At 41.6% G+C, this 26,921-nt stretch overlaps 1 protein-coding gene across 1 annotated transcript in view; it reads right to left on the bottom strand.

Annotated features, from left to right (window-relative positions):
• The window catches only part of LARS2 (leucyl-tRNA synthetase 2, mitochondrial), a 242,795-nt gene that overhangs the window by 198,078 nt on the left and 17,796 nt on the right, over window positions 1–26,921 (bottom strand). The window contains 2 exon segments of the mRNA XM_030203605.1: window positions 5,612–5,703; window positions 14,436–14,564. Coding sequence (XP_030059465.1) covers window positions 5,612–5,703; window positions 14,436–14,564 — 221 coding nt within the window.

Genomic DNA, 26,921 nt, shown 5'->3' with positions numbered 1-26,921 from the left:
AACGAATTAAAACCATCAAAGTTTTAAGCAAATCCCTAAAATATGTAATACTTGGTAGCAATAATGAAACAGAGATGGAATATACACATAGCAGGCAGCCAACAGATGTATTTTCCACTGAAAATAATTAACTTTATATGAACTTGGCAGCTAATAGCGTGCTGCTTGCATTTACATTGAAACAGACTTTAAGTAGAAATAAATACATACCACAGAACTGGCACATTTAGGCTAACTCTGGACTTCTGCATAAAGCTAGTGCTTCCCTCATTATTCAATACCTCTCTTTTAAATAGTAGTAATAAAATATCAAGTGCATTTTTATAATATACCACTGCATTCCACAAAACAAAAGGAGTACATTCCCGCATGCCATCTTTCTCTTTTGATCTAAGCACAGGAAAACAAAGATTTTAAATGCTACCAGGTTTCACCCTAATTAAGGTTTAAAACAACCTTTGTAATTAAAAATAAAAACTGTGAATGTTGAGCACCTGATTCTCAGACCATAATTTTTTTTTTTAAGAAACACTGGCTGCCTCTCCCAAAGGCACAGCCCTCTCCTCAGAAAGGGAGACCCTTCCCCCCCCTTTTTTTTTTTTACCAATCAAACATTATTTCAGATTCTTCAAACATTAGGGAGATGGGGAGGAATGGGGGAGGGAGCCGGGAACGCCCGAGTGTGACACCCCAGAGGCTGAGAAGTAAAAGAAAAAGCCTCTAACAGTATTCCCCAGGCACAGAAGAGAAAAATATGAGAAAACAACTAGATAGAGAGATATATACCAGACAGAGAGACTAATGGGCTCAAGTCCTACCTGCTGGGAGACTGAGAAAACACTGAGGCTGGGGTCACATGAACAGGGCTCTTATTGGCTCGCTAGAGTCAGAGTTTTTTTCTCAGTCTCCACCTGCTGGTAGGTGAGCACAACCCATCAGTCCAATCCTGGGCTGGTCCGGAGGGATGCTAAGGAATGTCTGTTTTGGTGGCCCTTTTGGTTAAAAAAATCTCAGTACCAATACAATGTATGCTAGGGTGTCCCTATAACCAGCCCTTCAAAATGACACACTGATTACGATTTAGAACAAATTACTACTCTAACTGATGAAACGATATTCTGTTGTGATAGTTCCTCTGTGTACTTATGTATACTGCACAAGCCGGCATGTTTCTAACTATAACTGAGATAAAATAACAATGAACAATGTCAACTTGGATATAGCAGCTGATTGTTTTGGTAGCACCAATACAGCCTTTTGCCATCAAATCAGCTCCTGTCTTATTAAATTTCCTTGGCTTCACCACTAGGAGGCAGACACATACAATCAGCAGCAAAATATACGGATCACTCACTAGGTTTCACAGAAGAACTTACAATAAAGAAGATGAAATATATATATGAAACACTAACAGCCATTCCAGCTGGGATTGAGGCACATGATGAAGAAAAGTTGTGAAGAATGCCTCATGTGTGTGTGTGTGCCTGTGATTGTAAGGCAAAATGAGAGGAGAGAGGAGCAAGGAAGAGCAGTCTGACAAGATAAAGTCCCTAACTTATTTTGCAATGTATCAGTTTTTATGATGCAGCTGCTGGAACTGCCTTCTCCTATAAAATTGTACTGGGTCACTGCTGAGAACCCTATTTCTCCGGAACCCCTAGTCTGATGTGGCACATTTTCAAACCTGTTGTTTGCCTTTTCCCTCCATCCTAAATTTGATCTTTTTCCAATAAGCTTTTTGGAGATTTTTGCCTCAAAGAGATGAACAGAGACTCATTCCTTTTTATACATAATTCTCTTCAACATTCCATTGGGTTAGAAAGGATTTTTTTAAAGAATGACTAATTTTTATTATTATTATTAATTTAGATTTTGTTCACACCTTTTTCAGTAGTAGCTCAAGGTAAGTTACATTCATGTACAATGGGTATTTCCCTGTCCCTGGAGGGCTCACAATCTAAGGGCCCTGTTTACTAAGGTGCGTTAGTGTTTTTAACGTACCTACACTTAGCGTGCGATTTAACCATGTAGGCGCCTATAGGGATATTGTAAGTGTATATGGTTAACGTGCATTAAAAAGGTTTACGCGCCTATAATGCTGCTTAGTAAACAGGGCCCTAAGTTTGTACCTGAGGCTATGGAGGGTTAAGTGACTTGCCCAAGATCAAAAGGAGCAGCAACAAGCCCTACCTGCATAGATGTGAAGACCGGTGCTCTAACCACTAGGCCATTCCTCCACTCCACTAATCCACATCACTAGGCCATTCCTCCACTCCACTAATCCACATCATTTTTGTAGATCAGAACTTTCCAAATCTGTCCTGGTCATTCTTCGGCCACTTACATATTCTGAATATCTACAATAAATATGGATGAAACAAGTTTGCATACACTGTTCCAGTATATATACACTTATCTCATGCATATTCACTGTGGATATTCTAAAATCTGATTGCCGGCAGAGCTGTTAGGCTTGGAAAATTGTGTTGTAGATATGTAGCCTACATCAATGAATGTAAAACCAGCCACAGGGTGAGTACATAAGTATTGCCATTCTGGGACAGACCGAAGGTCCATCAAGCCCAGCATCCTGTTTCCAACAGTGGCCAATCCAGGTCACAAGTACCTGGCAAGATCCCACAACAGTACATTTTATGCTGCTTATTATAGAAATAAGCAGTGGATTTTCCCCAAGTCCATTTTAATAATGGTCTATGGACTTTTCCTCTAGGAAGTCATCCAAACCTTTTTTAAAACCCCGCTAAGCTAACCGCTTTTACTACATTCTCTGGCAACGAATTCCAGAGTTTAATTACACGTTGAGTGAAGAAATATTTTCTCCAATTCATTTTAAATTCACCACTTTGTAGCTTCATTGCGTGCCCCCTAGTCCTAGTATTTTTGGAAAGAGTAAACAAGCAATTCACGCCTACCCATTCAACTCCATTCATTATTTTATAGACCTCTATCATATCTCCCCTCAGCTGCCTTTTCTCCAAGCTGAAGAGCCCTACTGCTTTAGCCTTTCCTCATAGGGAAGTCGTCCCATCCCCTTTATTATTTTCATTATCCTTCTCTGTACCTTTTCTAATTCCAATATATCTTTTTTGAGATGCGGTGACCAGAATTGCACACAATATTTGAGATGCAGTCGCACCATGGAGCGATACATCCTCATTTTTGTTTTCCATTCTTTTCCTAAAAATACCTAACATTCTATTTGCTTTCTTAGCCGCCTCCGCACACTGAGCAATTCAAGTGAGTGATGCTGTCTCCATCAGAAAGTACAGAAGATATTATATCAAATAGACAATTTGGTTCAGTATATAAAAATATAGGGGCTCATTTTCAAAGCACTTAGGCTTACAAAGTTCCATAGGTTACTATGGAACTTTGTAAGTCAAAGTGCTTTGAAAATATGCCTCATAGTAACCTATGTAATTTTGAAAGTCTACACGCTTTGAAAATGAGCCTCCACATGCATCACAATTTTTGTAAGTATTTTTAATTTCCTTATCCAACTAGACCAGTCCAAATCAGTTGGTTATATCTTCTGACCAGCAGATGGAGGTACAAAAAAGACAGTTCCCAGTGACCTCATTGGTATGACGACAGGTGGAGCCTGGAGCTAGTCAGTATTTCTCTACCTCCAGCAGAAAGTGCAGGTTGGACCAATATAGCTGCTTGGATTTCAGTAGCCAGAGCTTTTCCAAGTGACAGGCTGCTTATGCTCAGTATTATTTGAGCATGCACCGGGGGTGGGGGGAGAGGGGAGGGGGGAGGGGCAGTGCCATCATCATTGGTTTGGGGACATGCTGCCAGCTGCCGCTTGAAAGAACTCTGGCTGCAAGCTTTCTAGCTGGTGGGGCCCCACCCAACTGTGGCTATGCAACTGAATTACTGCAGTGCAGGGCTTAATTTGTAGGCAAAAAGGAAGTGGAACTGTGGAACCATGGGATGGAGTGAGGAAGAAAGGGACAGGAGCAGCAGGAAAAGAGGCTAAATTAGGGATTAGAGTAACTTGCTCTCTGCTCTAGGCTCACCCCTTCTCTCCTCTACTATGCAGGCTGTCTGGAAGGGAGGGACAAGACCAGTTTGCAAATAAGTGGCAGAACTGTATTCCAGGTCATTCCCTGGCAAATTAATCCCTGCTGCAGAGTGTACAGAAATGGATATTCAGAAACTGTAGTGAATAAGTTTACGCTTCAAGGTCTTGTAACATCAGTCAGACTTTAACTAGAATACTAATAAAACAACTAAGAGCATTTGATCTATGCACATAATAAAACTGATTTGAAAATATAGACAAACTCATGTAATAGTTTTACATCTCAGATGTAAACAAAGATAGCCATCATTTTGTTCATTTTTAACCTCTTAGATTCCTATCTGATCACAGGTGTGTGTTTGTAAATCAAGAACAAGATGATATGACCAATATACTAAAAATAAAAACCAATTCATAGGAAATCCTGTAAAAACACAGCTTCAACTTGGAAACATTTCTATACATCTCACCTGTTAAGTGTCTACACAATGCGAGCACCATAGCCACAAGTCTCATCACAACTACCATGCTAGTTTCCTCTCTTCTAGAATCAGCTTTTATTTCCCAGGTAGGGTGACAACCTTACTTTCAGGCATATATACTCAGGTTTGCAGAGCTCTTTGGAAAGATGACTAAGGGCCAGATGCACAAAACCTAACGAGCGTGCAACGTGGGTTTTACATTGGTTCTAGTTGGTTTAGCGAGCACGGAGTTCAGTGAGACATGCACAAAAGGGTTCTGCGAGCTCTTTTCCTGTCACGGTAGGAGCTAACGAAAATTGTATGCACAACTATTATAATGAGCTAATTACTATACAAACGTGCATGTAAAGCGATGCACAGTCATTTTCCGAGAGATGCACAGAAGCAGTCCCTACCTCTACCACGGAAAATTTAATGGGAGGTCTGCAGCTGTCGGTCCTGACTGTCTTCATTGTCGCAAGTAGAAGAAGGGGAGAAACAAGACGCGCCAAAGTGGGAAGATCACTGCATACTTGAGCCCTGGCATGTCTTTTCATCTAACAAACCTTTCTGTGACCAGCAGCAGCATCTTCAACAAAATTGTAAAAGACTTTTCCACATGATAACAGCATAGGGCTGTTTCTTTCCCACTGGTGGCAGGTGCCACTTTTTCCCGGCAGCAGGGAGGCGGGGAAAAAGCCAGAGCCCCAATACTGGTCTGCCCGTCAGCCCTATTCCAGCCCTGGGAGAACACCCCACAAATCAGAAAAAAAAAAAGGCTTCACCGGCTTTCATACATGCAGCTTCTTTGCATGTATGAAAGCTGTATACAAGCGCCGCTCTGAGCATGCGCACAGTAGCTATGCTTAGTGACTGGCTGTTCTGCACATGCTCAGCTGACTGACTGGCTTCACCCCTATTGCATGCAATTAAGCTGTTCACACAAGCAGCGAGCAGCTCATTTGCATGCGATTCGCTTTGGGAATTTTGCTCTGTATTTACAAATAAGTAATTTTTACCGAGGTGGAAATACAGAGCGATTCTTTACAGGGACATTTGTGCATCTGGGCCTAATTAGAAAATACAAAATAAAAAAAATTACCTCTGTGTCCAATTTTCTGGGTGCAGCCCATTCTCAATTGCTGCATTTTCTGCAGGAAGGCCAAATGCATCCCATCCCATCGGGCTTATTACCTATAAAAGGGAAATCAGATATAAATTAAGGTATGCTGCTGCTTGCTGGTTTCATATTAACTAGAGAAACAAATACCCAGCAGTAGGTTCGTCTCCATTTTGGGAATGATTTCTAAACCAGTGGCATCTGACATGATGCTCCATGCATTATAACGTATAAATTTGCAGTCCATAAGATGGTAGACCACTGTGTAACTCCTAAGATGCCTGCCTTCTCTCTGTGGAACAGAGTTTGCCCAACTCTGCAAAACAGCAAGGTAAGGTCATCAGGCGACACCAATCCAGCACAAGTTCTTATCTATCATTCCACTTGTAGCCATAGCAACAGGGAGGGGTGAACGATGTGAGATAAGCCCTAGGACTATCCTGTGCAAAGATTTGTAGTTGGAGGTCATAAGACTGGTTTTGCAGGAACAAGTAAAGCTAGATGTTGTTTTTAGATAAGGGGGCATCAGCAGATAGCAGCAGAGACAGTAGACACGACAATGGTCATGTACACACAGTTAGATAAAGATATAAAAAGAATGGTTTGTTACTACAGAAACAGGAATTTTGCTAGCACTGAGTAGCGCTTTGCTTCTAGGCTGGTAATTCCTCTCACAGGAAGAAAGAGACTCTTTTGTATATACTACTTGTGAATTGTAATTGGCAAAACAGTAATTAGATGTCTATTTTCCTAATTGTAATAAATAAGCCTCTATGATAAAATTTATGATTGGCTAATGGTGTATCTCTTCCTGTGATCTTTAGTCCAAATTAGTTTATCCAGGGAATAAGTGCCTAAAGATTTAGCCTTGCATCTTGAACCTGTCTGATAAGAAGCACAGGTTTAGGGCTAAACAAAAAATAGTTACAGAAGGATAACTGTAAGTAGATAGTAGATCTCTGTCTTATCTTCAAACTGAATAGCCCCAGCCTTTCCACATATAAGTCATTCCTTCCACTATATGACTTTGGTTGCCATGTTCTGTACATTTTCTAATTCTGCTGTATATTTTTTAGATGCGTCAACCAGAATTGCACACAATACTCAAAATACTGTCACAGCATGGAATAATAGAGACATTTTTATATTGTTTGATTCTCTTTGCCTTTCCTAATAATTCTTAACATTCTGTTTGCTTTTTTGGTCATCATCACTCATTGAGCAGATTTCAAGATGTTCACAATGACCTTGATCCTTTTATTGAGTGGTGACTCCTAATATGGAACCTAGCATTATGTAGTAATAATTTGAGTTATTCTTCCTAATATGAATCACTGCACTTACCCAAACTAAATTTAATCTGTTATTTGGATGCCCAGTATTCTAATCTTCCTGCAATTCTCATAACCTGCATGCAATTTAAACAACTTTGAGTCATCTGCAAGTTTGATCACTTCACTTGTTCCCATTTCCAGATCATTTATAAATATGTTGAAAAGCATTCCATTATTTGTCCTCCTCTATTGATAGATTTAACCCTACTCTGTTTCCTATCTTTTAACCAGTTTCATCTTCTTTCATAACTTTTTAATTTCCTAAGGAGTCTCTCAAGAGAGCTTTGTCAAAAGCCTTCTGAAAAAAACTAAACACACTATATCCCCTGCCTCATCTTTATTCACAGGTTTATTCATGCCTTCAAAAAAATGTAGCATATTGGTGAAGGAAGACTTTCCTTGGCTAAATCCATGTTGACTTTGTCCAATTAAGACCTGTGTGCTCAGTAATTTCATTCTTTATAACAGTTTCTACCATCTTACCTGGCACTGATGTCAGGCTTACTGGTCTATAGTTTCCAGATCACTCCTGGAACCCTTTTAAAAATTTGGCATTATGTTGGTCACCCTCCAGTTTTCAGATGATGTAGATGATTTTAACAGTAGATTTACAATTTAATTTTTTAGTTCTTTCAGTACTCTGGAAAGAGTCCACATAATTTGCTCTTCTTTAGTTTGTCAGTTGGGTCTCGACCACCTTCTAGCTTCCCATGATTTGTTTCAGTTCCTCCAAACTGTCACCTTCAAATATCACAATTGACAGAGGCAGATGGCATCTTATGGACTACCCAATTTATTGGGGCATGAACTTTTGAGGACCAGAGTCCACTTCATTAGATGCATGAAGTGAAGTTCAGGAGATGGATAAACATACATGCAGTTACATGGGTAAGGGTGTGGGATTCAAAGATAAAAGCATGGAAATGTATAGGACAAGGTGTGGACAGGGAGTGATAATAGCAACATACTTACGTTAATGGACAGGTATGGTAAGTAAGAAAGAACAAAGGCAGAGTTATCTCAGAATACATAAGTCCATTCACAGCTTTGGTGAGCCATGACTCCATTGAGAGTTCCTTTGTAGGAGTATGGCAATCTTAAGGTCAGATAGAGAGGGTCCTGGGATGAAAGGGCAAATGCAATTGAATCAAGATGGCGTCAGAAACGGATGTGTGTTCCCCAAAGCTCCTGAGACCCATCGTTAAACTACCGAGGGAAGTTCTTTCTCCGACTTTAAGATGGGGAAAAGAAAGGGGAAGACGGTGGTTCCTACCTCCGCGGTTCCACCAACGACGACAATCTCTCGACAAGCAACTTTGGAGAGCTTCGGAATTGGGATCCATGGCGAACAGATGACTGCTTTGACGGGTTCGACCTCTTTGAGTACGGACCGCAGCATTGAAGGAGCGACGCTGAGCCCTCCTTCTTACACCGCCCCTCCACAGCCCGGAAGTGAAAGGTTGCCCGAGGGACCATGGCAGTTGGAAGCGCTATTCGCAACGCCGCTGGGAGGAGGACCCTCGAGTACCTCAACCCCGGGGAAGGAAACAGCAGTGCAGGAGCAGTTGCAGGTCGATGCCCCTGTCGCCCGAGGTTCCACTACCGGGAGTAATGGAGGATTACAGAGACCAGCAGTGGTGACTATGAACTCATCATGGGATGCAATTCAAGGGGTTAATAACACTCTACTTCAGATGAATACCTCCATTAAGGGTGAAATTAAGGAATTAAAACAAACTTGTGAAAATGTGTCCAATAATTTTCAGGAACAAAAAGAAAAAGTTTTAAAGATGGAATTTGAGGTGGGAAAACTTCAAAATCTAACGGTCTCCTTAATTAAAGAACAAGGAATACAGGAAAAGAAATTAGAAAATTTGGAAAATAATGCTCGAAGGAATAACTTAAGGTAAATAAATTTTCCAAAATCACCTTTAGTCGCAGCTATAGATATGCTGAAAAGATATTTTACCCAAATATTGGGAATCCCAATGGAGGGTTATCCCCCTATAACGAGAACACAGTATATCTCGGGTGTCTCTAAACCTCTAAAGGAGCAACCGCTGACTACTCCAGATTTAAATTTGACAGAATTTCTAGAGAACTCTCTGGAAATTATCACAGAGAGAACAACACTTATTGTGACTTTTGCGCTGGAAATGGACAGAAATAATATTCTGAGACTATATTTTCGCCATTTAAATGATGTCTTCCTGGGTCAAAAGATACAAATTTTTCCAGATTTGGCAAGGAGTACGCAAAAGAGGAGAAAAGAATTTCTGATTTATAAAACTAGAGTTCTTAAACTGGGTGCCTCTTTTTTGCTAAAATTTCCTTGCAAATGTTATATTACCTTTGAATCGGTTAATTATATATTCTTTACTCTCTCGAAGCTCTTAGAATTTATTGATTCCAAGGAGAGTGTTAATCCACCTGGAGACTTGCCTCCCTAGTTAGAAATGCTGTTTAGTTGGCTGCAGATATCTGTTATGACCCTTCCGTTTAAATAACTTTGTTTATTACTATTGATTTCTGGTATAAATATTTCCTAGTATCTTGATTCAACTTATTGAGGTCAAAATTTGAATTAATATTTTCTGTAAGCAATGATGTAAATGTATATTTCTTTATTTTATTTTTCTGATATTGCCAATCTTTATATCGTTTGATGTAAATGAAAAAATTATAAATAAAGAGTTAAAAAAAAAAAAGATAGAGAGGGTCCTGGAAGGTTGAAATGTTATACTGGTTTTTGAATGTTATCATTTCTAATGTCAGATTTATGTCCATTATTTTTTTTATTAGGAACTGACCTACTGGCCTCATCAAAATTGGTCCCCTTGCCCCTCACAAGTTGTACCAGTTTTCAGCAGTGATCACTCAACAGAAGGACTGACTTTTCACCTAGACCTCAAGTTTCTGGCCGTTGCAACTTAGAAATTGAGTGCTCTCTAGTTTCTATTCTTGGTCTTTTGCAGTCTATCCAGGACTTCTTAGTAGCAACTTGTGGAAGAGGGTAAGAGTAAGGCTAATGGTATTTGATATACCGCCTTTCTGAAGTACAGTCAGAGCAGTGTTACTCTGGTGTGCTACAAATGGACACGACCCTTCACTGAGTACTTCACCAATTTTCCAGTACCAGTTATATCATTCTGTTTTATATGGAAAAATCTAAAGTGGAAAGTCTGGACTAACTGAAATTCTGTCTGCAGTAAATCCGTACGTGGATGAAGGCAAATCATTTAGAACTGAATATGGCAGGTTTTGTGATTATCTAGCCACCCTTTGCCCAATTTTTCCACTTCTTTGACCATTGATGACATTGTTATATCCACTGTACATGAAATTTGACATCTTGGTGTGATTCTGGACTCTTTACCTATGAAGGCTTATGTTAGTGGAAAAGGTTTTTCAAAGATTGCAAATAGTATGTCACCTAAAGAATTATTTGATCCCTTACAATTGTAGAACTGTAGTACAGTCTTGTAACTCCTTATTTTCATTACTGTAATTGGCATTTACTAGGTTTACCTAAACATCTGTTGAGATGTTTATAGGTTGCTCAAGTAAATAAAAAGACACAGAGGACTTCAATAGATACATGTATAATGAAAAAAATGATGAAACTGTGCATGAAGATCATGTGTAATATATGTGACACATTAAAATCTGTTAATCTATCTTAATGATTGACAGACTAGTAATAAACATATGAATGGGCAAGTTGAACATAGATTCTTGGAGAAACTGTGTGTGCACTGAAGCAAACACAATTTACCGCCGGGCAGTAATGCCACACGCAGGCCCTTATGAACCTTTGCAAAATGGGCCCCTAAACGTGTTCATTTTATTATGCATTACACTGGTTGAATTTTGAATGCCATTACATTTATGCAATTTTTTGAGTTTATCTTTTATATATTCATGTTGTTTATGATCACATATGTTTTTATAACAGACCTCTGATGCAGGTGTACTGCTGAAACACAGCCCCGCATCAGGTACTTTAATAAAGATTGTTTTTTAATGTCCAATCTTGGGGCCAACTGTGTTGTATTTTTGCTGTGCTTTGTCCACATTTTTGAGTTCCTCTCTCCTGTTTCTTCGTTCATACCAACTGACCAGGTTTCTTAGGTCAGCAGCACAAGATCTACTGCATGTTCCCTCTTTTTACTTAAAGTGGACAAACATAGGACCTCTATATTTTACAATACTGGCCAACATGACATCCATTAAAAATTTAGGGCTCTGTTTACTAAGCTGCGAAATAGACGCGCTAGCATTTTTAATGAGCTCTAAAAATTAGCACGCACTAACACAAAGACATCCATAGGAATATATTGGTGTCTGTAGAATTAGAACGCGCTAAAAACGCTAGCACACCTTAGTAAACAGGGCCCTTAGAGATCTTTTATTTCAGCAAGCTTTTGAAGGTATTTAATTTTCTTTTTCTGGATCATATTAACAGGAATTAAAAAAAAAAAACATCTGATGATGATTTGTTTTCATTGTTTGACTGTATTTTATTGTGTATTTTTTTGTATCCCACCTAGAATTTTAGATAGAGCGGGCAATAAATTTTAAAATAAAAATAAATAAAAATCTTGGCCTTCAAACCACTTCTATCAGAGTACATCTCAGTGTGCTGTCAGTGTACCATACTCCAGTGAATAACTTTTCAGCTTTCCAATTGCACCTTGCTGCCTGCTTTATAAAAGGATTACTTAATGTAAAGCCCCCAGTGCCTTTGGACTTAAATTTAGTCTTTGCTTCACTCATGAAGTCTCCTACTGAACCTCCAGAACTGGTCTCTCAAATTCCTAACTTAGAAAGTGCTTTTTCTGGTTGCAATCAGTTCAGCTAAAACGAATTAGTGAATTTTAAGTATTAGTGATGTATGAACCAAATATAAAGTTTCATCATTATAAATCATCCTTCCCCAAGTTTCTACTTAAGATTATTACACTTTTCTTTTTTAACAAAAAAACTATTTCCTTGGGGTGCTATTGAGCCACTGTGAAACATGGCTGCCTGAAGCATTTGCTCTTCTCCCCTACTCTATTGTTTTTGCTGTTGCTATTGTTGTTTTAACATGCAGAACAGGTCTGTCTCCACAAACCACTAAAATCGACTGCAAATCTATTCTGGGTTAGCTTTGGTCTGTCCCATAATTAATGGAGCCGACAAAAGAAGGTGATTAAGGTTGTCAGTGTGGGGAACATAACTGTAGCTATGGAATGCACTACCAACCGACTTGAAAACGATCAACGACATAACGAACTTCCATAAATCTTTGAAAACCTATTTCTTCAACAAGGCCTACAATGGAAATCCATAGCTAATCACAACACGTCACCACTCCACCCTACTCCGATATCCATCTTTCTGTAACTTTGCTTAGGCCTTTTTCTTCATCTAGAATCTTTTTGTAACACCAATTGTATCTATTTCCTGGAATGGCGATGCCATAACAGGTGCTTGTAAGCCACATTGAGCCTGCAAATAGGTGGGAAAATGTGCGGTACAAATGCAATAAATAAATAAATAAATAAATAAATAAATAAATAAATAAATAAATAAATAAATAAATAAATACCTCAATGTGAGAGACAGCACATGCTGGGAACAGCTAGGCCCAGAAGGGAAAAACAAATTATAGTGCAACCAAGAACTGCTTTTAGAAGGGTGCCATTCCTTAACACCTTAGCTATTCTCCTCCCCAAGAAGTGAGCATTAGATGAGATGTGATTAAATGTTTTTGTGAAACTCAATGGTGGTGAACTAGGTGAGGAGCTTTGTGGAAGACCTGCTCGTAGTAAAATGTCACCTCCAACAATATTGAACTTGTAATGCTTATATTTGTCTGACTAACTCCATTGCTAACATGTAACTCCTTCAACCTCTATCATAAATATACAGACTCTTTATTAAAAAAAACAAAAACTGACCCAGAGAATGAAACAACACAGCAGAAAACAGCTTAGTTTGGCCAGGAAAGCTCTTTTTCTGCAAATATATTGCTCTCCACATAGCAACAAATGCACAACTCTCCTTTCAACACTGCGATATGGTCAACTCAAAAAGTTCAGATCCCTCTGCATTTTTGGAAATGACTCAATAAAGCAGATGTTTTGGAGTTAGTGACTCAAAGAAAAATGCTAAGAACCACCATCAACACTCCAGTAAAATTTCAATCTCAAGACAGAGCTGAAGTCATCCGTGGATGCCAGGATTACACAGAATGAAATTCACATTTGAGAACAAACACTCAGCAGTATACTTCCAAATGAAGATCAAATCTTTAGAGACTGAAAATAAAGATATTACAGCAAACATGAAAATCTGGAAAACAAACAATGCAGGAACAAACTCTGTATCTTAGGTATCCCAGAAAAGGAGAATGAGGATACATTTCAATAATCAAAGACATCTTCACCCCCTTTGTTCCAGGAAATTCAGAAAGAAAGGTATGCTTAGATACAGCACATAAAGTCTATAAGAGGGCACCTTTCAAGCTTAATCAACATGTTACAGTAGTATGTTTTCCACACTTTGAAGATAAATAAGCTGTAACAGCTGCCTCCCCAAATAAATAAAAGTTAGTATATGAGGAAGGAGAGAATGATCTTTGCAGACCTAGCCTTAATTACATTAAAGAGGAGGAGCGATTTCTGTTCTGTCACTCAATTTCTAAAAGAAAAAGGCCTCAAATACAGATGGGGTTAGAGGCCAACTGAATTTTGGTTTTGGCTCCAAAACCGGTCCAAAATCCTTAGTCTACCCAGTTTCAGTTTCGGCTGAAAGGTTATTTTAATTTTCGGCCATTGTTTTCGGTTTTGGCCAAAAATGACCATATGGTTTTGGCGGAAGCAAAAAAATTTTTTTTTTTTTTTTTTTGGGGGGGGGGGGGGGGGGGGGAGGGGGTTGCTACTCTTTTTTTTTGGTGCCGTGATTGCAAGTAATGCAGTTATGATCTTCAACCATAGTTTATATGGTAAATAGTCAAGCTGCAAAGATGATGAACCCAGTTCAGACAGAAAGAGCCAGTGACCACACAGAGAATGAATGAAAACAGTTGGTCATACAAAGCCCTCTTGGATCCCTATGAATTAAATAGGAGAAAAAAAAAAGTCACCCTTCTCCCCCCAACACAAAAGAACCTCAAAAGCACTAGGACCAGACTTACATATCAAGTAAAAAAATTTTTTTTTAAGGCAAACAGCCTTAGAACATCAGTTTACTTGAACGATTCTGAAACAGGGAATCATTTGATCAAATATTTAATTTCTGGCAATTTCTAGAAGGGGAAAAATTCCACAGAAAAATATGTTCAAGCAAAAATCAGCAGAATTCCTCCTCATCCTCTGATTCTTAAGTTTAGCACATTTGCCAGATTTTGCTCCTCTTCTTTGCCCAAACCTTACATCATGGATTTGCCTGAAATTATTATAACACAGTTATTTTGTTGCCCTTACCTGCATTCCTCTCATCCTCTGAAACCGAGCTATGGTGTCACTGATAACATAGACCCGGACATGACCCATGTGAAGTTTTCCAGATGGATACGGAAACATCGAGAGCACATAAAACTTTGGTCTTGATTGCTAGAAAGAAGAAATAAAAGTATGTACACATATATAGATATAAATATACAGTATGACGCCGATTATCTGGACTATCCTCGGCAGGGGGTGGTCCGGATAATCATAAATCCGGATGATTGGACAAACCTACTTGGACATCCAGTTGCATTTTTCCCGTGGTAAAACAAAACAAATTTGATAATTACCGTGCCTCCCTGTTTCCACATCTCTTGCAGTTCTCTCTCTCCCGTTCCCGCCTCCCTCCACCATGGCCAGCAATCCAGCATCTCTTAATCTCCTGGCCAGTCAGCAAGCATTGAACACGGTGCCTCTCTCTAGCCTGGAGTGTCTCTCTGTAGCGTTCTGTCTCCATTGATGGAACTTTTTGTTTCCTGCAAGGAGGACACTATGCTACAGAGGAAGGCAACAAGCTAGGGAGAAGCAACATGTGTAGCGCTGCTGACTGTAAAAGCAAGTTTGGAGGAAGAGGGCGAATGAAAGATGCCAGTCTGGATAACTGGACATCCGGTTAATCAGTGTTTGGATAATCGACAACATACTGTATATACATGCATATATATACACACACACACACACACAGAGTTTTCTTTTCCCACCTACAGGAAACTTTTCAGCCCATGCAGTGCCATCTGTTAACTGAATGCGAAAGTACCAGTCATGAATGCATGCTGCTCTGCAATGTCAAGCCACACAGGTTTCTTAGGGCTGAATACAAGGAAACTGGATTTGGGACAAAAATACATTAGGAAACACTGAATTGCCAGATGAGCATCACCTCAATGATCACCACAGGTTTCAGAACAGTGCAACATTCACTGGGGCATATGGAAGACTACTAAACAAGAAATAGGAGGTCATAGATCAGCAATCTCAGAAAATTTAACTCCTTACCAGATATTTCTCTTTCTGAACCTATGTATTAATATATGTATTTCTGAATAGATTGTGGATTTTATCAGTGTTTCCTATCTTTTCAATATATATTTTTTATTTTTGTTACATTTGTACCCCGGGCTTTCCCACTCATGGCAGGCTCAATGCGGCTTGCATGGGGCAATGGAGGGTTAAGTGACTTGCCCAGAGTCACAAGGAGCTGCCTGTGCCTGAAGTGGGAATTGAACTCAGTTCCTCAGGACCAAAGTCCACCACCCTAACCACTAGGCCACTCCTCCACTCCACTACTAGGTCTTTATTAGTGGAGGATGAACTGGTCCAATATCTCAGTGGCAAATTTTGTGAGCCACCTTATGGGAGTCTTTGGGTCAAATGCTATACCCATTTCCTGTTGCTCATGTAGCAGGGGCTAGAGATGCTGTAGAAGTTAAGTATTTGCTGAATTGCAACATCTACTAATCAGTCTCCAGATTTCCTGGCCCAGGACTGCTACTGGAGTGGTTATACTAGATGAGAAGGGAAGCGAGGATTAAAAATGGGGGACTCCTGAATGCAGGTCCACATTAACATGGTTCAGTAGGAGCTTGTTCTGAAAGAGCTATTCAAAGAAAGACAGAAACTTCAGCAGTAACCTCATCCCTTCCATATAAAAGAAATAAAAACTGAAAAACATGTATTCTAGTCAGCTGTGAGCTCCTGGAAGTTCGGGCATTTTGGGCTTAAGTTTTGAAAGCTGAAAAGAGATGGCACCCCCCCCCCCCCCCCAGCCTACTGGAAATTAGCCCATTCCCAGATCATCAGACTTTTGTAAATCCTGGTCCAGTTGCCCACCAGAAAGAGCTTAGCCAGCATCCTGAACAGGGGGAATGGGACCAGGGTTACATTTTACATACCAACTTCTACTACTACTACTTATCATTTCTATAGAACTACTAGACGTACGCAGCGCTGTACACTTGAACACAAAGAGACAGTCCCTGCTCCACAGAGCTTACAATCTAATTAGGACAAACAGGACAAATGCACTCCACTAATGACTAAGTCTAGAATTTTTTCTCCTCTTGTTGGCTCCTGTACCAGCTGCTCCATAAAGCAGTCCTTGATTTCGTCAAGGAATTTTACCTCCCTCATGCCATATGCTCCGCCTGGCCAGGTACACCAGTGCAAATTGTATACCTCATCAGTGAAGGTCCACACAATAAGGTGTCAACTCCTTATGCTGCTCTGCTACCCTAGCAGAGTAATCACTGAAAAACACAAGAGCCTTGCACTCCTATTCTAGCTTACCTGCCTTATGATAGGTCTTTAGGATCTGTTCCTTTCCAAACCAATTAAGGTAGCGAGCTATCGTTGGCCTAGGCCTTGAGTTTCCATCCTGCCTTGCACCAATGCAATGAGCCCTTTGAGAACTGTATGCCATATCTGCTCCACTGTGCCCAAGTTGCTTCAGGAGCCAGACCGAGAAGATACTGTAAAATTCCAGGTCCGAAAGAGTCAATTTCTATTTTCCTGGTCATCCACAAGATCCTTCAGTTTCATTGTTTCTTGATGTAAGGCGGTTAGCTTGGCAGAGTTTAAAAAGGGGTTAGACGGTTTCCTAAAGGCCAAGTCCACAAACCGCTACGAAATGGACTTGGGAAAAATCTACAATTCCAGGAATAACATGTATAGAATGTTTGTACGTTTGGGAAGCTTGCCAGGTGCCCTTGGCCTGGATTGGCCGCTGTCGTGGACAGGATGCTGGGCTCGATGGACCCTTGGTCTTTTCCCAGTGTGGCATTACTTATGTACTTATGTAAGGCTTTGAGATGTTGTGCTATGTGGTGGGTCTCATCTTCCTGGGATGATACTTTTTGCTCCACATCAGTAGGGCACTGACAGTGGGAGTCAAATTGTTTACAAATTTCATCCACCACCGACTGTAATTTATTTAGTTTATCCTCCAGCGCTGCTGTGACATTTTTAGGTGTTTCCTGAATCTAGACACCTGCTGGTGTTATTATCATGGCCTGACCCTCCTCCATCTTAGATTCATTAGCTTTGAGCTTATCTCGGAAGTTGCGCTGAGATTTTGAGGACATGCCGGCTTGCCTGGCTCTTGCTTGGCAAAGATTTAGTGCCAGGGAATTCGAAAGCAATCAGGTCAAAAATGGACACCACCAGAAGCAGTGTAGTTAAAGTACAGCAGGTATAATGAGGGTTTCTGCGGGAGCTCCACAGCCATGCAACTGCTCATCCTGCTGACATCATGTGACCCCTCCCCCCAGTGCTCATTTTAATATATGAAATAGTATCCAACACATCTCATTTGTGAAGCAAAAACCCAATGGGACCATTGTTTCGCTATTGCTTCGTCAGGGTTATCAATGAAGACTTGTCACGGCATATGAAGCTTCTGGCTCTTTACATCATGCATTCCTTTCAAGCACAGCTGCCAATACATTCAACCAGCTGTATATATTAAAATGAGCATCGATTCACAAAAAAATTTAATTTTATACATTTACAAAAATCTGGATGTTTTTTAGCCCGATGATTAAGGTATACAATCTTTAAGTCTGTCCCGATATGCTTTATGACAAAGACCACTGACATTTTTATAGCCACCCTCTGGACCAACTCTATCCTGTTTATATCTTTTTGAAGGTGCGGTCTCCAGAATTGTATACAATCAGTGCTTTTTTTGTAGAAAAAAAGGTGCCGGTACTCATTATGGGCGGGGTCACCACATATGGCTCCACCCCTATGATAGCCACACCCCTTACACCAGCCATGGTGCATATAAACAGACATCATTGAAAATATTATACTAGTTTAGGAGAAAAAAATAACGTGATTTTTTTTCATTATAAATCATTTCTGTAAGCTGTAACAGCTCCAGTATACCCAGTGCAAAATAAGACAGCAGATGTAAATTCTAATTGGACATATTCCAAACACTAAAATGAAAATAAAATGATTTTTTCTACCTTTGTTGTCTGGTGACTTTGTTTTTCTATCCATATTGGTCCCAGTCTCTGATTCTGCTGCTCTCTATCTGTTCTCTTAACTCCGTTTCCAGGGCTTCCTTTCCATTTATTTCTTTACTTTCCTCCTTTCTTCTTCATTTCTTGCCATACATCCATAAGTAAAAGCTGTGACCTCCTCTGTGGAATTGACTGGAGAAGGTATAACGTGGATCCAGCTTTTGCGTATTTTCTCCATCCATGTGCAGTTTTTCTCCTCTCTTCCCTCATCTCCATCCATGTGCATCTTCTTCTTTTTTCTTTCCTCCCCTCCATCCATGTCCAGCACTTCTCCTCTCTTCCCTCCCCTGTATTTATATAAAGCAATAATTCTCTCTCCCCTCTCCTCCATCCAAGTCCAGCATTTCTCCTCTCTCCCCCCAAACCCCTCCATCCATCCATGTCTCCTGCTCTCCTCTCCATCCATTTCCAGCATTTCTCCTCTCTTCCCTGCCCTCCCATCCATGTGCATCTCCTTCCTGTCTTCCCTCCCCTCCATCCATATCCAGCGATTCTCCTCTCCCCTTCCCTCCCATCCATGTCCAGTATGTCTCCTCTCTCCCCTGCCCTCCCCTCCATGTCCAGCGATTCTCCTCTCTCCCCTGCCCTCCCCTCTCATCCATGCCCAATGATTCTCCTCTCCCCTCCCCTCCATGTCCAGCGATTCTCCTCTCTCCCCTGCCCTCCCCTCCATGTCCAGCATGTCTTCCCTCTCCCCTGCCCTCCCATCCATGTTACAGATGGACCAACAATAAAGAACGACATATATGCAGCAGATCATAATTTTGCTTGCTTTAAACTGAACGGCAACAACAGCTGGGGTGGGGAGGTGGAGCCAGATTACCCAAATTGGTTCCTTTGTTAAAGTGGACTAGATAGGCTCACTTCCACTCCGGTCAATTAAACCTCCCTGGGCAGCTTGCTCCCTTCTCCACCCCCCCCCCCCCCGGGACGCTTTCTCCCTTCTCCATCCCCCCCCCCCGGCTGCTATCTCCCTTCTCCAGCCCCCCCCCCCCCCCGGGGACGCTTTCTCCCTTCTCCAGCCCCCCCCCCGAGCGTTGCCTCTTTCACCTTTTCTTCTGCCTGTCTCTCCCGTCCGCGTGGTCACTTTTTATTTCCCTGAAGCCTTCTCCCTCCTGCGCAGCACCACACCGGCAATTCCCAGTCAGCCTTCTGCCAGCATCGGGGCCTCTCCTCAGGCGCGTCCCGCCTACTCTATTGCAACTTCCTGTTTTCCACAGAGGTGGGACGCGCCTGAAGAGAAGCTCCGACGCTGGCAGAAGGCTGACTGGGAATCGCCGGTGCGGTGCTATGCAGAAGGGAGAAGGCTTCAGGGAAGTAAAAAGTGACCACGCGGACGGGAAAAATGGGCAGAAGAGACTGGAAAAGAATAAGAATCGGGAGGAAGGGAGCAAAAAAAATATATTGTCACGAGGCGCATAGGCGCCATTTTTTCAAAACAGCTGTTTGGGGGACTGAAAAAAGCCCTGTATACAATATTCTAAATGAGGTCTCACCAGAGTCTTATACTGAGAAATCCTCCTTTTTCCTACTGGCCATTCCTCTCCATACAAATCCAAGTACCTTTCTAGCTTTCACTGTCACCTTTTCTGTTTGCCCATCACACCCAGGTCCCACTCTTCTTTTGTGCACAAGTTCTTCACCCCTTAAACTGTACTAGTCCCTCGAGTTTTTGCAGCCCAAATGCATGACCCTGCATTTTTTGGCATTAAATCTTAGCTGCCAAATTCTGGACCATTATTCAAGTTTTGCTACGGACTTCCTCGTGTTATCCACATCAGGGATGTCTACCCTACTGCAGATTTTGGTATCATCTGCAATGAGGGAAACCTTACTAGACAGCCCTTCAGCAACATTGCTTATAAAAATATTTAAAAGATCCTGCCCAAAAACCAAATCTTGAGGCACACCACTGGTAACATCCCTTTCCTCAGCGTGAGCTCTATTTACCATTACCCTCTGTCACTTTCCACTCAACTAATTCCTAACCCAGTCAGTCACTTTAGGGTCCATACCGAGGGCACTCAGTTTATTTATTAGTTGTCTATTGTAGTATGCCCCCTTGGCTGTGATGTTTGTAGAAGCTGGGACAGAGTCCTTTCCAGTGTTGGAATGTAAAACTGCTACAAAGCAAGCCCCCCCCCCCCCCCAAACCCCCCCCCCCCAAACCAACTACTGCAATCCCAAATTTAATTCCAGTCCAGGATTTCAGTCAGGCTTCACCAAGAACAAAGTAGCACTTGGTGCTCCTTTAGCATAGGTAGTTCTTTCTTATCACACAGCCCACTGTAATGTTAGTCCTCCTATGGTTTAAATCCAAAAAGGATACACACTTCACTCTTCCTCACCAGATTAGAAAAAACTCCTGGACAAATAGTTTGTTAAGGGTCTGTCTTTCTGCTTGAAAACTTCCAGGGAACTTAAACGTCTCCCACTTTTAAGCACAGTCTTTTTCAAAAATAAACATAAAACGAAAACTCGGAGCATTGCTACCTCTTATCAGTTAAAGCTCATTTCTCAGTTCAAAACAGTTCAGAAATAGTTAATTGCTTTTCACACCTCTTGCTGACAGCCCCAGTAACTTATACTGGGCTTGTCCCCAACTCCCATCTTACCGGTTATAACTGGACTGGCCCTTCCACAGGGACTGTCTGAAAGCAGAATGTAAAGTGCATTGAATCACTGAAACTTCCAGCCACTATCTTCAATCATTCTCTGTAGCTACCTCCATCCTTTCCTCCTCTTCAGGAAGTGTGATCTCTGGAGCAGTTTGGGACACATCTTGATCAACCCATTCCATCTTCTCACTTCCTACCTACTCCTTCTTATTAGCCCCTGGGAACCCCTCCGCCTCCCAGGTGCAGCCCGTGTCTATGTTAAACTGCTTGGTTAGCCAGGGAGCTTGAGCTAAATAGGGATCCTGGTCTGTCTTTAAGGGTTGTCCCTGAAATCTAATGGAGAGTACCTTCCCTTTCTCTTGCCAGGCCAGGCTTTCTACCTCCCTCAAAAACCTAGGCTGTGGTGGAGGTTAAAACAGAGGGGAATTTTCCCTGCTCTGCCCGCCAGCTTTAGGCGGAGCTACTGAATCATCACACTATATGGAACTGTATCAAATGATTTGCTAAAATCTAAACACACCATATCTTAACACTCTCCCTCAGTCCAACTCTCTGGTCACCCCAGTCAAAGAAATTAGTCAGATTTGTTTGACAAGACCTGCCTCTAGTGAAACCATGCTGCCTTGTGTCCTGCAAGCCATTGGATTCCAGAAGCATCACTATTCTCTGTTTTTAAAGCATTTACATTAATTTACTTGCCACAAGAGTCAGACTTACTGGCCTCAAGGTCCCAATGTCTTCCTTCTGCTTTTGTGGAGAGGGACCACATCTGCCTTTTTCCAGTCCTGTGGGACCACTCCCGACTCTAGAGAAGCATTGAAAGATCAGCCAGTGCACCTGATAGAAGTTCCCTAAGTTCCTTCGGTGTTATGATTCTGTTAGAATTCTGCTAGTCAGACAGGGGAATGTTTGGAACTGCTCCTGATTGGCCATCAGGGGCTGAGCTGACATCAGACTGATTTACTTAAGCTTAACTTTCCCTACAACCCTTGCTTTGGCGTTGTTCCTATTCTGCTGAAGCCTTACCTTCATTCTATCTGAGCTATTAGCTCTGTACTTTCGTAGAGTTAGATTACTCCTTACCTTGTTTGTAGTTCTTTGTTGCTCTGTCTTTGTGGGCTGGCTGCTTCCAGCGTGTGTCTAATCACCTCTCTACACTGCACCTGGGACTGTCTCTGTTTGGCTGTGATGCTTGTGGTGAGCTCTATCTCGTTCCATTTCAGTCTGTTTGTTTTGATTCCCTTCCTTTGGAGTTACCCTTTTGTGCTGTGTTTGTATTTTGTCTTGCAGGCAGACCAATCGGGCCTTCCTTGGGGTTGTTTGTTTGTTCTTTCCCTGTGCTTGGTTTAACCCTTTGTCTGCAAAGTATTCCTGCTTCTGGCAGCTGTGTGTTACAGCAGTCTTTCTTTGAGACTGTTTTAGTTCTTTCTTTGATGTACCTTTTGTGTTGCTGTTCCTTTCTGAGCTGGGTGTGTGTAAGGCACCCCACTCTGTTTCGCTGACTTTTCCCTGCCTGTCTGCTAGGGGTCTCAGCCTTCTGTATCCCTATTTCGCAGTCCCTCATTTCCTTTGTGTGCTGTGGGGTACAGCCTGACGTGTCTCCGTGTGTGCTTCCCTTTGTCCTTGTTTACCCAGGGCACTGCCTTGTGTTTCCTATAGGTACGTCCGTCAGTTCCTTTTCCCTTTGTGGCTTTAGCTAGCACCGAGTGTGTTGCTGGTGTTCTAGTCCCCGTGGGGACCTCTCGTTTTTCCTTTCTCCCTTCCCTGGGTTTGAGTCGGTTCCGGTTAGGCCGTGAGGCCCGCATGCTTGAATTCTGAGTAAGTGGGTTCCAGACAGGCCATGAGGCTCGCCTGAATGCCCTATCTTCCCTTTTCTAGAGGTGTAAGTTGCTTTCTGCGTGTGTGTGCAGGGCTTGGTAGCTGGGGTAGTGTGTAGTACCTGTTTGGTCCACCCTAGGCCTTGGCCTAAACCCATGCTAGGCCTTGGCTGGGGCTCAAGGGTTCATGACCAAACTAACATTCGGTACCCTAAGATGTATGCCATCTGACCCCATTACTTTGTCTACCTTTAGTTTAGCTAGCTCCTCATGGACAGAGTCTTCTGAAAATTGTTTGGGGTCTACCACACCTCCATTCCTATTTGTGTTTGTCTTCTGTGGTCCTGCATTTATCCCTTCAGCTGTACACATACAGAAATATTTGTTAAGCAATTCCACCTTATCTTTATCAGCTTCTACATAGTCCTCCTCTCACCAATGCCATTTTTGCACTTCCTCCTATATCAAACACATCTAAAAAAGGTCCGCCCTCCATTTTAATGTATTGGCTATTTTTTCTTCCATTTGCATCTTTACTTTCCTGACTATTGCCTCATGCTTAGTGCAGTAGACTAAGAACCTGGGGATCTGGGATTGATTCCCACTGAAGCGCCTTGTGACCCTGGGCAAGTCACTTAACCCTCTACTGCCCCAGGTATAAAACTCAGATCATGAACCCATTAGGTACAGAGAAAGTGCCTACATATATTATATTTAAACTGCTTTTTGTATCACAGAAAGGTGGTATACCAAATCCATGATCCTTTACCCTGACTGGTACTTTATCATAAGCTCTTGAACTCATTACTCACCTTTTCCTCCAGAACTTGTCCAGTTTAGGTGTAACTTAACTGCTTGCACTAGCCATGATGCTGCTCAAGTGAATGGTTATTTCCACTCTTTATGTTGCATGACCATCCTTTATTTAGGATCTCTTTTGCTTCACTGAAGTTTCTACTTCAGTGAAAACCATCAAAATTTTTCCCTCTTGTCCCAAACAATAGTATTTATTTTTTATTTATTTTTATTCTTTTGTTACATTTGTACCCCGCGCTTTCCCACTCATGGCAGGCTCAATGCGGCTTACATATTGTATACAGGTACTTATTTGTACCTGGGGCAATGGAGGGTTATGTGACTTGCCCAGAGTCACAAGGAGCTGCCTGTGCCTGAAGTGGGAATCGGACTCAGTTCCCCAGGACCAAAGTCCACCACACTAACCACTAGGCCACTCCTCTGATGCCACTTTGTCACATAGTGCTAAGCCCCAGGATAGCTGCTAGCAATGTTCCCATAACCTGTATGATACTCAACCCACGTATTTATGAAAATATCACATGGCTAGCATCAAACCAAAAAAATGATGGCCTGATTAAAACACAGCAAACAATGAAAATGATCCCTGTGGAAAAGTAAAACAGTTACCCGAACTGGTGCCCCGTCACCATTCTAAAGAATAGCTGGTACAGCAGATACCACAAAATGTACAAATAAACCTACTCTTAAAAGACAAAAAAAAACTGCTGTGAGGGAAATTTGTATTTGGAAACTAGACTCTAACAAACAAGAAAATCTGGTGTTTTCCCAGAGACTAGTGCTAGTTGTGGGAAGGCCTGAAGAGAACAGAAAGGTGTAGATTTAGTTTCTCTGTTAATGACTAATCCACAAACGTTCCTTCCTCTTGAGAAAAGCCACTGAGGATTAAAAGTGGTGCGTTGGAGTACTCCCACCTCAAGTTATAAATGAATTGTTCTCGTTTCACAGCAGTAGTGCTTCCTTTACACAACAGCAGCTGCCAGTTTGCAATTTCAGCTGTGCTGGACTCTGAGTAGCAGCTGAAATGTAGTTCTCTTAAGTTTCTTTCTGTTTTTAAACAAACTCTGACCTTAGATTTTAGCATCTTCGTCCTACAATCAATAACTAATAAAAAATAAATAAAATGTGTGAATATAAAATTGACCGTTGACAAGCGACTCATGATTCTTATCACAAGTGGCTCAGTCATGAGCAGTATTTTTATCTTTTTTTTTTTTTAATCCAACAGTTTCTTACTGTTCCTTTGCCTTCCAGGCCAATTGAATCAGAGCTGGGATCCTGAAACCATGACCCTTCATTCACAGCTAATCAAATTTTTATACCCCTCTCGATGTATCGTCCTATTATCAATGCAACAAGTCTGAATGAGGGCCAGGGCAACAATGCATTATATCTCCTTTCAGAACCCTGCAATCATAGTTTATGAATCTGACCACTCATGTTCACCATTAAGCAAGGACCACGACCTAATTCCCACTCCCAGAAGTTTTGAATTGTGTCTCTGTAGAATCATCAGTGGTCCCAGTCAGCTTGAGGATCAGAAAGTTTGACTTGGGAAGTTACCAGGTGCATTCCTAATGGCAGTGGACAGCCCTGTCACTGAAATGACCATGAGCAGCATTATTATAAAATGTGATGGCTGGTGATGGGGCAGGGGGAGGGGAACGAATTGCTGTTACAGAGTTGTAAAACTGGTGAACTGGGTCCTCGATTGAAAGGAACCTAGAGTAGCCAATAAGCATGTGTATTCATTGGCATGCCTTATATATAGTGTATGGTAAATCAAATTAGTATCACATACATTTGATATACCGCCAAAGGCCGGCACACAGGCATCTAAGAGGTTTACAAAATAGAACAGGAGATAATGACAGTGCATTAAAGAAAAATAAATCTAAACAGCATTAGAGAAACAGAGGGAAAAAAATAAGTCTTTAAGGCTTGTTTAAAGGCAGAAAGTGAGGGCTGATTCCAAATGTGCAGTGGTAACTCATTCCATTATTTAGAGCCAATATATCTAAAAGCAGTATCACGGAAGGTGGAGAGGCGAAGTTGAGAGGGAGAGAGTAGAACCAGGAGGTTGATATCTGCAGACAGAAGAAAACGGAAGGGAGCATAAGGAATGAGAAGGTTAAGGTTGGCCAGGGCAAAGGGAGACCTTGATTTGTAAACTAAGAGAAGAATTTTAAATTTGATGCAAGCTGAAACAGGTAGCCAATGTTCGGATAGCAGAAGGGGGGTAACATGATCAAAACGGTGGGCACTGTGGAGGAGTTTGACTGCGGTAGACTGGACTAGTTGAAGGCGCTTGAGGGAGCAGAGAGGAAAACCAACATAGAGGGAGTTGAACTAGTCAAGATGAGAGATAAGAACAAGAACTAGTGGACAAAGAACAGAGTCAATTTGAGGCCTGAAGGTGAGGAAGATATCGAAGGTGACATAGAGGATCTTGACAGTGTCTTTGAAAGGAAGTGGGACACCGTCAAGTGAAGGCACAGGAAGGGAGATGCTACGGGAAGAAGAAAAGAGGATGGATTCGCATTTAGACGTTGAGAAAAAGGAGATTACTTTTGAGCCAGAAAGATACAAGAGATAAACATGAGAGGAGGCATCGGAAATTCTGCACAGAATTTGAATATTGTTAGCATAGCAGAATGGAGTACAGGCATGATCCTGGATAATGGTGAGCAAAGGTGCCAGAAAATATGTTAGAGAGTGTGGGGGCAAGTATAGAACCTTGGGAGACACCAGTTAGAAGGGGGAGAGAGGAAATGGACAAGTGATTGAAGCAGAGTTGGTAGGAGCGACCGTTGAGATTGCTAGTAAACCATCAAGGACAGTACCAGAGATACTGATGGAGTGAAGATGATGCAGAAGTAATGTGTGATCTACAAGACAATGCCGAAGACAGATCAAGGGAAACCACAATGACTGAGCAATGTTGATCAACAGAGGCATGAATGAGGTCATGAAGAGCAAGGAGTGTCTCTGTGCTGTGGTAGGGACAAAAGCCTGAATGGTAAGGGTGGAGAATGTCGCTATGTTTGATGTGATCAACTAGTTGAGAATGAAAATTTTTTCTAAGGCCTTGATGAAGAAAGGGAGGTTTGAAATGTGATGGAAGCTGGATGGCAAGGAAAGGTCGAAGTGAGGTTTTTTTTAAGAAGAAGGCGAACAAGGGCATGT

This window comes from Microcaecilia unicolor, chromosome 1 (genome assembly GCF_901765095.1).
Source record: "Microcaecilia unicolor chromosome 1, aMicUni1.1, whole genome shotgun sequence".
NCBI classification, from domain to species: Eukaryota; Metazoa; Chordata; class Amphibia; order Gymnophiona; family Siphonopidae; genus Microcaecilia; species Microcaecilia unicolor.
The sequence above is the reverse complement of the archived record's forward strand: the minus strand, read 5'-3'. Positions and strand labels throughout refer to the sequence as shown.